Source organism: Rhincodon typus, chromosome 6, assembly GCF_021869965.1.
Source record: "Rhincodon typus isolate 14 chromosome 6, sRhiTyp1.1, whole genome shotgun sequence".
Lineage (NCBI taxonomy): Eukaryota > Metazoa > Chordata > Chondrichthyes > Orectolobiformes > Rhincodontidae > Rhincodon > Rhincodon typus.
The window spans coordinates 91,407,691-91,421,347 of record NC_063337.1 but is presented as its reverse complement, the minus strand read 5'-3'; the positions used below and the strand labels follow the sequence as shown (position 1 = coordinate 91,421,347).

At 42.7% G+C, this 13,657-nt stretch overlaps 1 protein-coding gene across 1 annotated transcript in view; it reads right to left on the bottom strand.

The window, feature by feature from the left end:
- The window catches only part of LOC109914997 (FERM, RhoGEF (ARHGEF) and pleckstrin domain protein 1 (chondrocyte-derived)), an 89,324-nt gene that overhangs the window by 8,889 nt on the left and 66,778 nt on the right, over positions 1 to 13,657 (bottom strand). The window contains exons 15-19 of the mRNA XM_048598408.1: positions 13,351 to 13,481; positions 7,745 to 7,813; positions 6,568 to 6,657; positions 3,154 to 3,236; positions 284 to 402 (exon numbers count right to left, since the gene is read on the bottom strand). Of these exons, the coding sequence (XP_048454365.1) occupies positions 284 to 402; positions 3,154 to 3,236; positions 6,568 to 6,657; positions 7,745 to 7,813; positions 13,351 to 13,481 (492 nt within the window). The remainder of the gene's footprint in view (positions 1 to 283; positions 403 to 3,153; positions 3,237 to 6,567; positions 6,658 to 7,744; positions 7,814 to 13,350; positions 13,482 to 13,657) is intronic.

Below are 13,657 nucleotides of genomic sequence, written 5' to 3'. Positions count from 1 at the left end.
GACATTTAATGAAAAGCATGAGCTTGTTCAGAGTAAACATTTTTTGGTGCTGAAGATCAGATCGTGTCTCTGAATGTGTCAAGATGTTTCTATTCTCCTGAATTAACGCCAAGTACAAGTGCACACTTGAGCACTGAGTCAAGATATTCTGGTCCCAGTAGCATTGGAGACTTTCTGTGGAGGGTGGTGGGTGTGATGGCAGATCCAGAGGAGTTCACACTGCAAATCAAAGAAGAAATACGAGCCAAGCCTAAGAATCTGGTTCTGTGAGGAATTCACTTACTGTTGGGTCCATCACTAGGACTGGGAGTCATTAGTTCACTGGTTGACCCATTGCATTGCTGAGCAAGATCCACAGCCATTTGTAAATCCTCAATCCATTTGTCCATCTCCACCCGGGCACTGAGGGAAAGAAAACCATGAGATTTTATTCAAAGTGGGAGCAAACTACGATTCCAGTCCCTGCTAACGTGCACTGTTTATAATAAAGCATTGCTTCCTAATATAAGAAACTTTTTCACCTCCTGTCCGTGAAACACTTCTTCTCAAGTCAGGATTTTGGAACTTTGCTACACTGAAACTATTACAATTTAAGCTATATCCACTCAGCATCATTACATCTTGCAATCATGAAGCCAGGGAGTGATCAGAGAATCAGTACAGTGTGAAATCAGGCCATTTGGCCCATTGAATTCACACCCACCCTCCAAAGAGCATCCAATCCAGAGCCAACCCACCCACTTACTCTATCCCTGTAATCCTGCATTTCCCATGGCTAACCCACCTCCTGCATATCCCTGGATACTATGGGTAATTTAGCATGGCCAATCCACCTAACCTGCACATCTTTGGACTTTGGGAGGAAACTGGACCAACCAGAGAAAACCCACACAGACATGGGGAGAATGTGCAAACTCCACACAGACAGTCCCCTGAGGGTGAACTTGAACCTGGGTCCCTGGCACTGTGAGGGAGCAGTGCTAACCACTGAGCCACCGTGCTATCCAGCAGGATGGTTTCCCCTTTGGGCAAAAAAAGGGCTGTCTAGGTTCATTGGTGTAAATGGCCACCTACGCAAGTCTAAAAAGATTTTTTTAGTGCCTGTAGGACTGTAACTTTGCATAATCATGGAAACAGGCCCTTTGGCCCAACAGATCCACACTGATTATCAGAGCATCCCACCCAGACCCATCCCAATATAACCCACCTAATCTACACATCCCTGAACACAATGGGTAATTTAGCATGGCCAATCCACCTAACCTGCACATCTTTGGACTGTGAGAGGAAACTGGAGCACCTGGAGGAAACCCATGCAGACATGGAGGGAACATGCAAACTCCACACAGACAGACGCCTGAGGGTGGAATTGAACCTGGGTCCCTGACGCTGTGAGGCAGCAGCGCTAACCACTGAGCCACCGTGGTGCCCCATAAGTTACTACTTTGAGGAAAAGAGAGAGGGAGAAAACAAACTTAGAGATATGGTCAGGATGTTTAGCTTGGCAACCATTTTTACAGTTTTGTGAGATGCCAAGTAGAGATTGTTAATTGCATCAATCGAGGTTAAATACATACTGGTGGAGGAACATTGGGAAAATATCACTGTGGACTTGTGGGGCAGTGGTAGTGTTCCTAACTTCAGGCCAGAAGGTCCATGTTCAAGTCCCACCTTATTCAAAGGTGTGTGGTCACATATCTGAACAGGTTAATTAAAAAGAATTATAATGAGACACTCACTTAAAAAAAAGGAGTTTAAGTGGAATCCAGGGATAAATGCTTGTAAAGTTATACTTTGTGGGGGCAGACTGATGTGATGCGTTTCATGGTCTTGAATTCTCTGCTACTTTGGGAGGACTTTGGGAGGAAACTGGACCAACCAGAGAAAACCCACACAGACATGGGGAGAATGTGCAAATTAATTAATTATTAAATAGAATTCCTGCATTAGTCTGGCAAACTGCTACATACATTTAACAGAATGGTCACAAGGTTCCAAGGCTCAAATTAACAAGGTGTGGTTACTCAAACTACAGCTGTATCCCCCAGAACTGAGAAGGTAAAGGAGTTATGTCACTGAAGTTTTCGGAATATTGAGGAGATTTAACATGGTAAATAGAGAAAAAGAACTGTTTCCACTAATTGGGAAGTCCAGGTCGAGGATGTTGTAGACTAAACATTTGAGGAAAATCTTTCAGATTTGAAATTAGGAAACACTTCTATTGACAGAATTGTGGTAGGTGTTTGTAACTTCCTTCTGCAAAAGACAATTGATTGTAGATCCAATGTTAATTTTAAATGGAGTCTGATTGATTTTTGCTATCTGAAGTTATTAGGAGATATGGACCAAAGGTTGGTACATGGAGGTAGACTGCAGAATAACCCCATCTCTCTGAATGGTCCACAGGCTCAAGGAGCTTAACAGCCTTCTCCTGCTTCCAATGCGCCACAAATCTGTTTTCTCTACAGTGTGATTTACTGTTCCGTTTGTACCTGCCTCACACACTCACAGAGTCCGGCTGCTGTTTGCAGACAATCACTGGTAACTTTTTCAGGTGAATAAAGAGGATTGGAATGGGGTCACCTTAAGATGACAGCCCCGGGAAGTTACAGCTGCAACAACCACAAAGATTTCAATCCATCCAGCCCGATCTCACATACTCATTACATAATGAAAAACAACTCTAAGAAGTAACATTGCTCAGGTAACAATCAATCAGACTGGTCATCAGCCAATTGTCATACTCATATCTACTGCCCCCCCAACTGGAATTACGTTAAATGATTGGCTTATTCTAAACCTAGCAGACTTTGACGAGAAACAACTTCCAGTTTATCTGACTCTAGGAACAAAAGTACAAGTGGTTTAAAGCACAAGAGCAAATTCTGTCATGTGACAGGGCTCACCATACAGCCATGACAGACCAGATAGCCTCCTCATGCTGTACTCAATCAATATTTCTACAACTCTGCCAAGTTTGGAAGGATTGGGTTAGATGGTCAAAACGGTCATTTAATATCACATGAACTTTCACTCATTCAAATGTACAAAGTCTCTCTATACAATCATTTGTCAATGATCCAGTAACCATGTTTGCGCACCCACTTCATTTCAATAAGGCAGACATCTAAGGAAGTTGAACTCGAGTCCTACCTCGCTGCTACGACGATGGACTGGCGTTGTCCATTGAGAGTGAAACAATGAGGGAGTGACCACTCATCTTCACTTTCCTCAATCTGAAGAGGAAAAGGTTAAAAACGTTAAACACGTGCTTGCTTTGTGTCAACCAAGTAGTGTCAAAATGGAAAGAAATCTATCAAATGTTAAGAAGTGTGGTTGGGAGAATAGGAAAGCAGAACAAAAAGGGAAGTAAGCAAATACAATCTATAGTGTAGACAGAGGCCATTCAACCCATCAAGTTCACATTGACACTCCAAACAGCATCCCACCTAGCCTCAGCCCCCACACTATAACCCTGCTAATCCACCTAACCTGCACATCCCTAGATATTATAATATAACCTGAACATCTTTAGATTGTGGGAGGAAATTGGAGCACCCCAGAGAAAACATGGGGAGAATGTACAAACTCCAGTCCAAGGCTGGAATTGAACCCGGGTCTCTGGCACTGCAAGGCAGCAGTGCTAACCATTGAGCCATCACGCTGCCCTGATGACTGGGCAGCATGTTTGGATGAAGGATTTGTTTGCCTGTTTTTAATTTCCAAGAAGAGGCCACCTTAGGCAGTTATACTGAGGAGTGCTGTATACGCTAATTTTTCTTCCTAGCTTTGTGATGGGGCTTCCAAACCATCTCTATATTGTCTGTAATAGGAATGGCCTATGGATCCGAGGGGGAGACCAGAAACAGGATACTCACTAATAAATACAACGGGAAATTCAGGAGATTCTTCTTGACACTGAGAGTGGTGAGAATTTGGAACTCATTACTGTATCTCACGGGCAACCAGGGATGCACAAAAAGTGCTGACCCAGCCAGCCAGCCACACCTATATCCCACAAATAAATAAAAAAATTAAGGTGAATAGTATAGATGTATATTAAGGTGAAGCTAGGCAAATATGTGAGGGAGAAACGAATAGGAAGATACTTTGATAGGAAGGAAGGAGAGGGGTTGTGAGAAGGCTTGTGTGGGACATAAAAAGCAGCATTGACCAATTGGGCTGAATGATCTGTATCTGTGTTGTACATTCCATATACTATGTAAGAATGTTAAAGACCTTCAAATCAATAACCAGGAAAAATATCCAGAGATAATCCTCTTTGCATCCTATCTCCTGTACACAGGAAGAATATAATTATTGGTGAAGTTGAAACACATCTTGTTCCTTCTGCTAAGACATTAATTGTATGCTAGAAAAATACAGATTATGGGCTGAGAGCAGACCACAGTGCCTCAGGTATGACCTAAACCAAGCTTTTGTATAGATGTAACATAATTCCTAATTCCTCCCTGTGTCGGGAATCCCCTCAGGGATCTTGTTGTTCACATATGGCCCCGAAATGATTCAAATTGAGCTGGTGTCCAGCGGGGTAGAGTAGAATTTCAGGAATGCCAAAAAAACTACTTTGAAAATTAAAATTCATCATGCTGTGTACATCATCCAAGCTGCAGAACCAGCTTTATTTATGAGAGGAAATGTGGGCTCAGCCTTCAAGACAGAAGCTTCAATTATCTAGAATGATAGAATCCCTACAATGTGGAAGCAGGCCATTCGGCCTATAGAGTCACACTGACCCTCCAAACAGCATCCCACCCCAGGCGTGGGGTTGTCTTGTTAGTAAGAAACAAAATTAAATCGATAGCAAGAAGTGATATAGAGTCAGAAAGCTTCAAGTTGAGGAGCCACAGAGGTAAATAGATCCTGATGGGAGTTGTGTACGGGTCTCCTAGTAGGAGTCAGGATGTGGGACAGAACATACATCAGGAGATAGAAAAGGCAGTTTGAGAGGGAGAAGCTAGAATTAGTAGTAACAGTATTACAATCGAGTATAGGTAGCTACAAAGACATGGGGGAGGAGCTGGCCAGAGTTGATTGGAAGGGGAGCCTAGCAGGGAAGATGGTAGAGCAGCAATGACAAGAGTTTCTGGGGTTAATTTGAGAGGCACAGCAGAAATTCATCCCGGGGAAGAAGAAACACACCAAGGGGAGGATGAGGCAACCGTGGCTTGACAAGGGAAGGCTGGCAACTAGTGACTACTGATGTTCTGCAGGGGTTAGTGTTAGGACCATGAACATTCACTTTATACATTAATGATCTGGACGAAGCAACTGAGGACATTGTTTCTAGGTTTGCAGATGACACAAAGATAGGTGGATAGGTGAGGAAGTGGTGAAGCTGCAGGAGGACTTGGACAGGCTGGAGAATGGACAAAGGAGGAGCAGATGGAATACAATGTGGGAAAGTGTGAGATTATCAGACTTGGTAGGTAGAATAGAGGCATAGACTATTTTCTAAATGGGGAAAGGCTTCAGAAATGTGAAGCATAAAAGGGACTTGACAGTCCTAGTTCAGGATTCTCTTAAAGTTAATATGCAGGTTCAGTTGGCAGTTAGGAAGGTAAATGTAACACTAGCATTTATTTCCAGAGGGCTAGAATACAAGTGTAGAGATGTACTGCTGAGGCTGTTTAAGGCTCTGGTCAGACTGCACTTGGAAAATTGTGAGCAGTTTTGGGCCCTGTATCTAAGAAAGGCTTTGCTGATATTGGAGGGGTTCCAGAGGAGGTTTACAAGAATGATCTCGGGGATGAAGGGCTGGTCATATGAGGAATGAGTGAGGACTCTGGGTCTGTACTCGATGGAGTTTAGAAGGATGGTAGGGGATCTGACTGAAACTTATAGAATACTGAGAGGCCTGGATACAGTGGATATGGAGATGTTTCCACAAGTAGGAGAAAAGTTACAGGCAGGAGAATTGGGTTAAGAAATCTATCTATCCATGTCTTAAATACACTCAATGACTTGGCCTCTACAGCCTTCTGTGGCAATGAGTTCTACAGATTTATCACCCTCTGGCCTGGATAGAGTGGATATGGAGATGTTTCCACAAGTAAGAGAGACTAGGGCCTGAGGGCACAGCCTCGGAGTGAAGGGACAAGTCTAGAACTGAGATAAGGAAGAATTTCTTCAGCCAGAGGGTGATAAATCTGTAGAACTCATTGCCACAGAAGGCTGTAGAGGCCAAGTCATTGAGTGTATTTAAGACAGGGATAGATAGATTTCTTAACCCAATTCTCCTGCCTGTAACTTTTGATTCTCTTACTAATCAAGAACCTATCAGCCATTATCGAATGGTGGAGCAGACTCGATGGGCCAAATGGCTTAATTCTGCTCCTATATCTTATGGACAACAAATATAATATGCTGTGGCTGAACAGGGTTGACTTACACAATGAGTAAATGCAAAAACCTCTTATTTAGGGCAGAAAAATCAGGTTGTCTCATTAGCTGAATCAATTTATATGCCACAATTACAGGAATTGAATATAACACCAGGTCATGTCATCAGATTATCCTTCAATTGATATAAAATGCAATACTTACAGTCATACCATACAGGGGAATCTGTCCATGAACTTTGAACTGATTGGATGCAGTTAGTCCTCTACTTGTGTACAAGAGAATATCATTGAACTGTAACAGGGGAGGGGGAAGAGAAAAGAACATTTTCTTATTGAACAGTTCCCTTGCCTGTGGACTGTAAAGCAAGTACTTAAATTTGAAAAGTCAACTCTGCTGAACTTATTGATATTAAACTTCATATAAAGAGCAACTTACTTAGTGATAGCAGTGGTTCAATGGATAAATGCACAAGTCTTTAATGCACGGAGTTCAAGACAAAAATCAGGACTTGAGGTGAAATATCAAGGCTGACACTGGAGTGCAGTACTGAGACAGTATTGTCACAATGTAAGTGCAAGGTTGCTTTTCTTTCAAAAGAAGTTTAATATCAATGTGTTCAGCAGTGTTTAATTTCTCCTGTCCAGTGCTTTGGATTTTCAACATGACATTAAGTCCCACCTATCCTCTCAAATGGGCACAAAAGCTCCCATAACATTATTTGGCAGAGATGTTATCCCTGGTGGACTGGGCAACACTCATGCCTCAATCAGCAGAATTCTAAATAGATTATTTGATCATTATTACATTCCAGTTTGTGTGTACGAACTGTTGTAAATTGGCTACTGTGGTACAACTTTGACTACACTTCAAAACATACTAAATTGCTAGCAGTAAAACACTCTCCAGATGTCTGGTATCCTCTAAAGTGTTGTATAATGGTACGACTTTCTTTCATGACTTCAGGATGTCCCAGAGGACCTCAGAGCCAGAAAATTAAGTCAGAAGTGCCGTCAATATATTCATGTCAGAAACAAAGCAGTCAATTTGCAAAGAGGAAGCTCCCACTAACAGCGGTGTAGTAAAGACCAGATAATCTGTTTGAAGTTGTGTTGGATGAAGGGTAAATATTAGCTAGAAGTCTGCTTCTCTTTGAAACTAGCTGTGAGATTTTCTACATCCACTTGAGAAGGCTGATGGGATCTTTGTTTAATGTAAAAGATGCCACCTCTGACATTTCCTCATTTACTCACTTGCACTGTTTAAGAATGGTGAAGAATCAAAGGATCTGCTAAAAAAAAACCCTGAATGTCTATAATGTTGTTGCAATTTTAATGGGTCCAGCAGATAATGTAATCGCAATTAATACTGAGTCACTTACCAAGAAGAACATTCGCTGCTGCAATCCCTTTGCAGATAACTTGCTGAGACACCCTTGTCTAATGAACTCCTTTATCAAACACAGAGAGAACAAATATCATCAAACAAATTATAGTCAAACAAAAACAAACAGCAAGGCATGGACAAATGTGGAATGAAGGAGTTGACTCCTAATCTTGTCTGTCCTTGGCTCCCTACTATTTCTCACCTACACATTCCTCCCTCAGTGACAACAACCTGAAAACAGGTCAGTGCACACTGATAATACTCAGTTATATCTCACCATGGTGGTGTTCAATTGTCCTGTGTTCGATTATGAGATCCTGGGAACAGATCTATACTCACTATAGTTGTTTAATCAAGCCTGGGTGAGCAGTCAGAGCAAAGTAAACAGTAAATCACAAAAGTTAAATTGTAAGCATGAGATCATGTTTTGTGATTGTAGAGATACTTTAAAACATTTATAAAAGTAGATCTGTTGCAAATTGTGTCTTCTCTACATTGTTCTGAGATATATCAAAAATTGAACAACCACCACCTCTCTCTACTTCCGTTCTGTCCCTTTTTATCAGTTTGTTACCGTAACTTGCAAATACATAGCATGTTTAACATATGTTTATACAGCATCTTTAATTCCTAAACGTCTGCTCCATCTCTGTTACACCACTCATCCTTGTTTTGCCATTGCTAAAACCTGAAAATATTTCCTTTGTTACCTCGTTTCTTGACTGTTCCAATGCTCTCCTCAATGGCTTCCCAACACTATGCTGTGCACCTTTGAAATATTTTATCAAGTTGAAGATGTTGCTACCCTAATCATGACTCTCTTTTATTTCTGACCTCTTGGTTTGGATTCAGTAACAAGTGGAAACATCTCTCTAGCTCAGTCGTTAGCACTGCTGCCTCACAGCGCCAGGGACCTGGGTTTGATTCCGTCCTCGGGCAACTGTCTCTCTGGAGTTTGCGCATTCTCCCTGTGCCTGTGTGGGTTTCCTCTGGGTGCTCTGGTTTCCTCCAACAGTCCAAAGATGTGCAGGGTAGGTGGATCGGCCATGCTAAATTGCCTGTAGTGTCCAGAGATGTTTAGCTTAGGTGGGTTAGACATGGGGAAATGTAGGGGAATGAGTTGGGGTGGGATGCTCTTCAGAGGGGTGGTGTGGACTAGTGGGCTGAATGGCCTGTTTCCACACTGTAGGGATTCTATGATCCATGATAACCTTTTCAAACACTTCCATGACATTGAGGACATTCAGAAGATTATCTCCTCATCCTCCTCTTATACAGCTTCAGCTTGTTCAGTCTCTCCTGACTGTTGTATTCTCTGCTGTCTGGTGACATTCTGATTGTTTTTTCCCGACGGAATGCTGAGGAGCTCACTAGTGAATAATGCAGATGGTAGAATTTCAATTCAAAGGATCTGTAATTACGAGTCAAATGCTTGTTATTGTTGATTGTCTGAAAAACCCATTTGGTTCCCTAATGCCCTTTAGGGAAGGAAACTGCCATTCTTACCTGGAGAGTTGGTAAGAACTGCCGATGCTGGAGTCAGAGATAACACAGTGTGGAGCTGGAGGAACACAGCAGGCCAGGCAGCATCAACCAAAGAGATATTTCCCTCCCCACCGATATCTGCCTTTCGTAGGGACCACTCTCTCCGCGACTCCCTCGTCTGCTCCACCACTCCCGGCACCTTTCACTGCAACCACAGGAATTGCTACACCTGTCCCTACACCTCCCCCCTTACCTCCATTCCAGGCAAAAAACAAACCTTTCACATCAGACAGGCAGCACCTCATATTCCGCCTCGGGAGCCTACAACCCAATGGTCTCAATGTGGCCTTTACCAGTTTCAAAATCTCCCCACCCCCGGCCTCATCGCAAGGCCAACCCTCCCTCTCATCCCCACCTCCTTGACCTGATACAAGCTGTCCATCTTCTCTCCCACCTATCCGCTGCCCCCCACCTCACTGACCAATCCCCACCACTCCCTACCTGCACTCACCTATCACCATCCCACCTACCTTCCTGAGCCCCACCCCTCCTCTCTCTCTTTATTTCTGAGCTCCCATCTCCCTCGCCATTTCTGAAGAATGGTCCCGACCCGAAATGTCATCTTTCCTAATTCTCTGATGCTGTCTGACCTGCTGTGTTCATCCAGCTCCACACTGTGTTATGCCTGGTCTGGCCTCTTTGGGAGCCCACCAATGTGGTAGACTTGAGTAGGAAAGGTTTGGAGAGATTTGGGCCAAACACAGGCAGGTGAGACTAGTTTAATTTGGGGACATGGTCAGAGTGGGCTAGTTGGACTGAAGGGTCTGTATCCATGCTGTATGACTCTATGACTTTTAACTGCCCTCTGGCTAATCAGAAATGACCAATAAATGCTGCTTGGCCAACGTCACCCACATTCCAGGAATGAACAAGTGAAAACTAACTTCCACACTTCTGTACGTCAATCCTCAAATTTGTACATTCAGTCGCCGCTGACTCAGGATTCACACAGAGTGCTGCTTCAATTTATTGAAACTGATCGGGAAAGCCTCAGTGAAACGACTGAAAATCTGAATGAAAATTCTTCACCTATGACAGTGTATGCTATGACTGAATGAAAGGCATTTGCTTCTTCATTCTGCTGTGCCTAGGTTTTATCATGGGTTATTTTACAAAACATTAATTTCCATTTCTGTAGTGCCCTACGTGAGACTGAATATTGCTGGAAAACAAGGCATGCAGCTGCATCTTCAGAAATCTGTGTCTCATTGCAGCAATATTCACGTCCTGTATCCCTGAGAGAAATCAGACCGAGTCTGATACCTAGCCACACACCAGGGTCTGGATTATATGCTCCACTGATGGTGTGGGAATACAAAATCCTGCGGAAGGATTTCTGGCAGATAGCTTCCTAGCCCTAATCTGTCAGAAATTTCTAGAAGGCAGTAGAAGTGTCATACAGCTTGATCACCCTGGCCCGCTTAAGAGTTCATCCGCCTGCCATTGTCACTTTGCTGATGACAGGAGGAGGCCCAATGAAATCAGCAATGGCTATGGGAGTACCCGCCGTTGGGGATCCCCCTGGGCTCACAGCTCTCCGAGGTCACCTTGCCTCCTTTAACCCTCTGCCCTGGCCTCTTAAACCTGGCTCCCCAAATCCCTAGCGACACCCCCGCCCTCAGTCCCTTGTCACAACACTCAACCAAACCCATCTTCCTTCCCCCCTCACCTTTCAGTACCTGAAGGGACTGTTCTTTCTGCAACATTCCAACACCCATTCTTCTTCCCAAGTTGGTATTTTATACAGGATCAGAAGATGGAACATTTTCCCTTTTACCTCTCCTCTCTTCACGAACCAAGCAATTTTCTACACTGCCTTCACAGTTTACAATGTGCTCACGTCTACAGTGAACAGATCTAGCACAGATTGAGTGATCGCTTTGCAGAACATCTCCATTCAGTTTGCAAGTCTGCCATTTTAACTCTCACCTTTGCTCTCACATTGGCATCTCTGTCCTCTGATCTCCCGCAATGTTCCAAACAAATTCAATGTAAACTCTAGGAACACCATCTTGCCTCACAATTTACAGCTTTCCCAAATCAACATGTGTGTGATAATCTCAGACAGTAAACCTCTGAAGCCTGTTTTGTTTCCCGGATCTTTGCTAGTTTTGATTTTAACCTCGTTTTTTTTTAGTTTTACTCGCAGGTGACAGCTGTTCCTTGTCCTGCCATTTACACCCTTTCTAGGCACATCTTGTTGTTCTTTACTTGTCCCATGGCCACCCCCTTTAGTGAATACTTTCACCATTTAATCTCTCCCGTTTTCCACTCTAACACAGCCCTTCTCTTTTTGTTCTTTTTCCCAACTTGTTCAAAACCCTGTTGCATCTCTAACTTTTTTCCAATGTTGGAGCATTAGCTCTGTTTCTCTTTCTGTGGATGTTTGAGTGTTTCCAACATTTGCTGTTTTAATTTTAAGTATTTTGGATTAGCAGAGGGTGACTAGTATTGAGAAAATGTAACCTGAAAATTGGCTGCACTCGTATCTGTGATTTGGAACTCAGTGTTGAACGTGTGGTACAACATTAGATTTAGATTTTTTTTCATTGTCATGTGTACTCAACGACAGAATTACAAGAGTACATGAAAAGTGGCCAATACCTCCACACACTGCATCATCTTAGGTACAAAAAATTCAGGTCAAGTGACCTAAGACTAATTACTTCAGACAAGGTAATAATCAATACTAATATATTCAGGAATAAATAACACCAACATAATAAATACATTATTTTCTCATGATCCAAAAATCTCCTTAAACAAGAGATAGTGTTAATATCAGAGGCCCAGATTAATGCACTGGGGACATCCCATCACAGCAGCAGGTGGAATATTGTCTCAGTGAACTGATGTAAAAGTTCATCTAGAAAACCTCAGCAGGTCTGGCAGCATCATTGGAGAGAAACCAGAGTTAACGTTTCATTTCATTTCTGATGAAGGGTCACTAGACCCAAAACGTTAACTCTGATTTCTCTCCAATGATGCTGCCAGACCTGCTGAGCTTTTCCAGCAATTTCTGCTTTTGTTTCTGATTTCCAGCATCTGCAGTTCTTTCGGTTTTTACTTAAAAGTGCACCTGTTTCCGTAATGTCCTTCAGGGGAACAAAATCTGCTGTCCATACCAGGTCCAGCCTACACATTGCTCCAGACACACAGCCAAGTGGTTGACTCTCTGCTGTTCTCTGCAATGGTGTGGCAAGTCACTCAGTTCAAAAGCTGTTTCGGATTTGTAACAAATACTGGCTTTACCAGCAATGCCCCCATTCCATGAAATAAACAAAGAGTTTTTTTTTAACCCCTTATATCAGCTTAGTCTCGGATCGAGAAAGGTAACAAAAGCGTATCTGTCTCAAAGCCAAAGATCCAAAACTTCCTTTCTTTGCTCCCAATTTTTCCTCTGAGGAATAGGAGGCCGCTCAGGCCCTTTGAATCTGTTCCATCATTCAATTCAATCCTTAATTCTATCGACCCAACTTGGTTCCATATCCCTCAATCCCCTGACCCAATAGAATGTATCAATTTCAACTATGACACTTTCGATTAGTTCACAGCATCAACATCTTTTTACGGGAGAAAATTCCAGATTTCCATTCCCCCTGGTTGTGAGGAAGTGCTCTTTGATGTTACACTGAATGGCCAGGCTCTAATCTCAATGTTATTCCCCCCGTTTTGGATTCCCTTCAGCAGAGGAAGTAGTTTCTCTCTATCAAATCCTTTAGAATCGCAATTTTGTCTAGAAAACTGGTATATGCATCATGTCTGCGTAATTTAACTCAGCACCAAGTGCATTCTGAAATTTAATTCCTATCAGATTTGAATTTTATTTTCTCATGGTAGCCTAAGGCTTTGCTCTCTTCCACTGATGCTCTGTGATTAAACTTACACCTCATGGACAAAATTGTAGGCAAAGTCTCGGAGAGTGCCAGGAGGGTGGTAGCTCAGGATGGATCAATAGCTTCACTTGATGGAGAGAGAAACTTGACACCTATTGCAATGATACTTTAAATGACACACTTTTTTTGAAAAAAGGCAGTTTAATAAATAAGAACGTACCCTGCCAGGAATAACCAGGTTATCAATCCCAATCAAATCCCTCTTCAGTTCAACAAGCTTCTGAAAGTTCTCCATTTTGATCATGGTGCCATGGAGTTGAGCTACCAGTTCTGCTACTTCTGCTAATGCAGCTAGAAGGGGAAGAAAAAGAAAAGACTTGCATTTCTGTAGCACCTTACAACAACCTCAGCATCAATCCAAACCTGCTTGACAGCCCATGAAGTACTTCTGCACTGTAGTCACCATTGTAAAGTATAAAATGCAGCAGTTAATTTGCATACAGAAAGTTCCCATAAATAGCAACGTG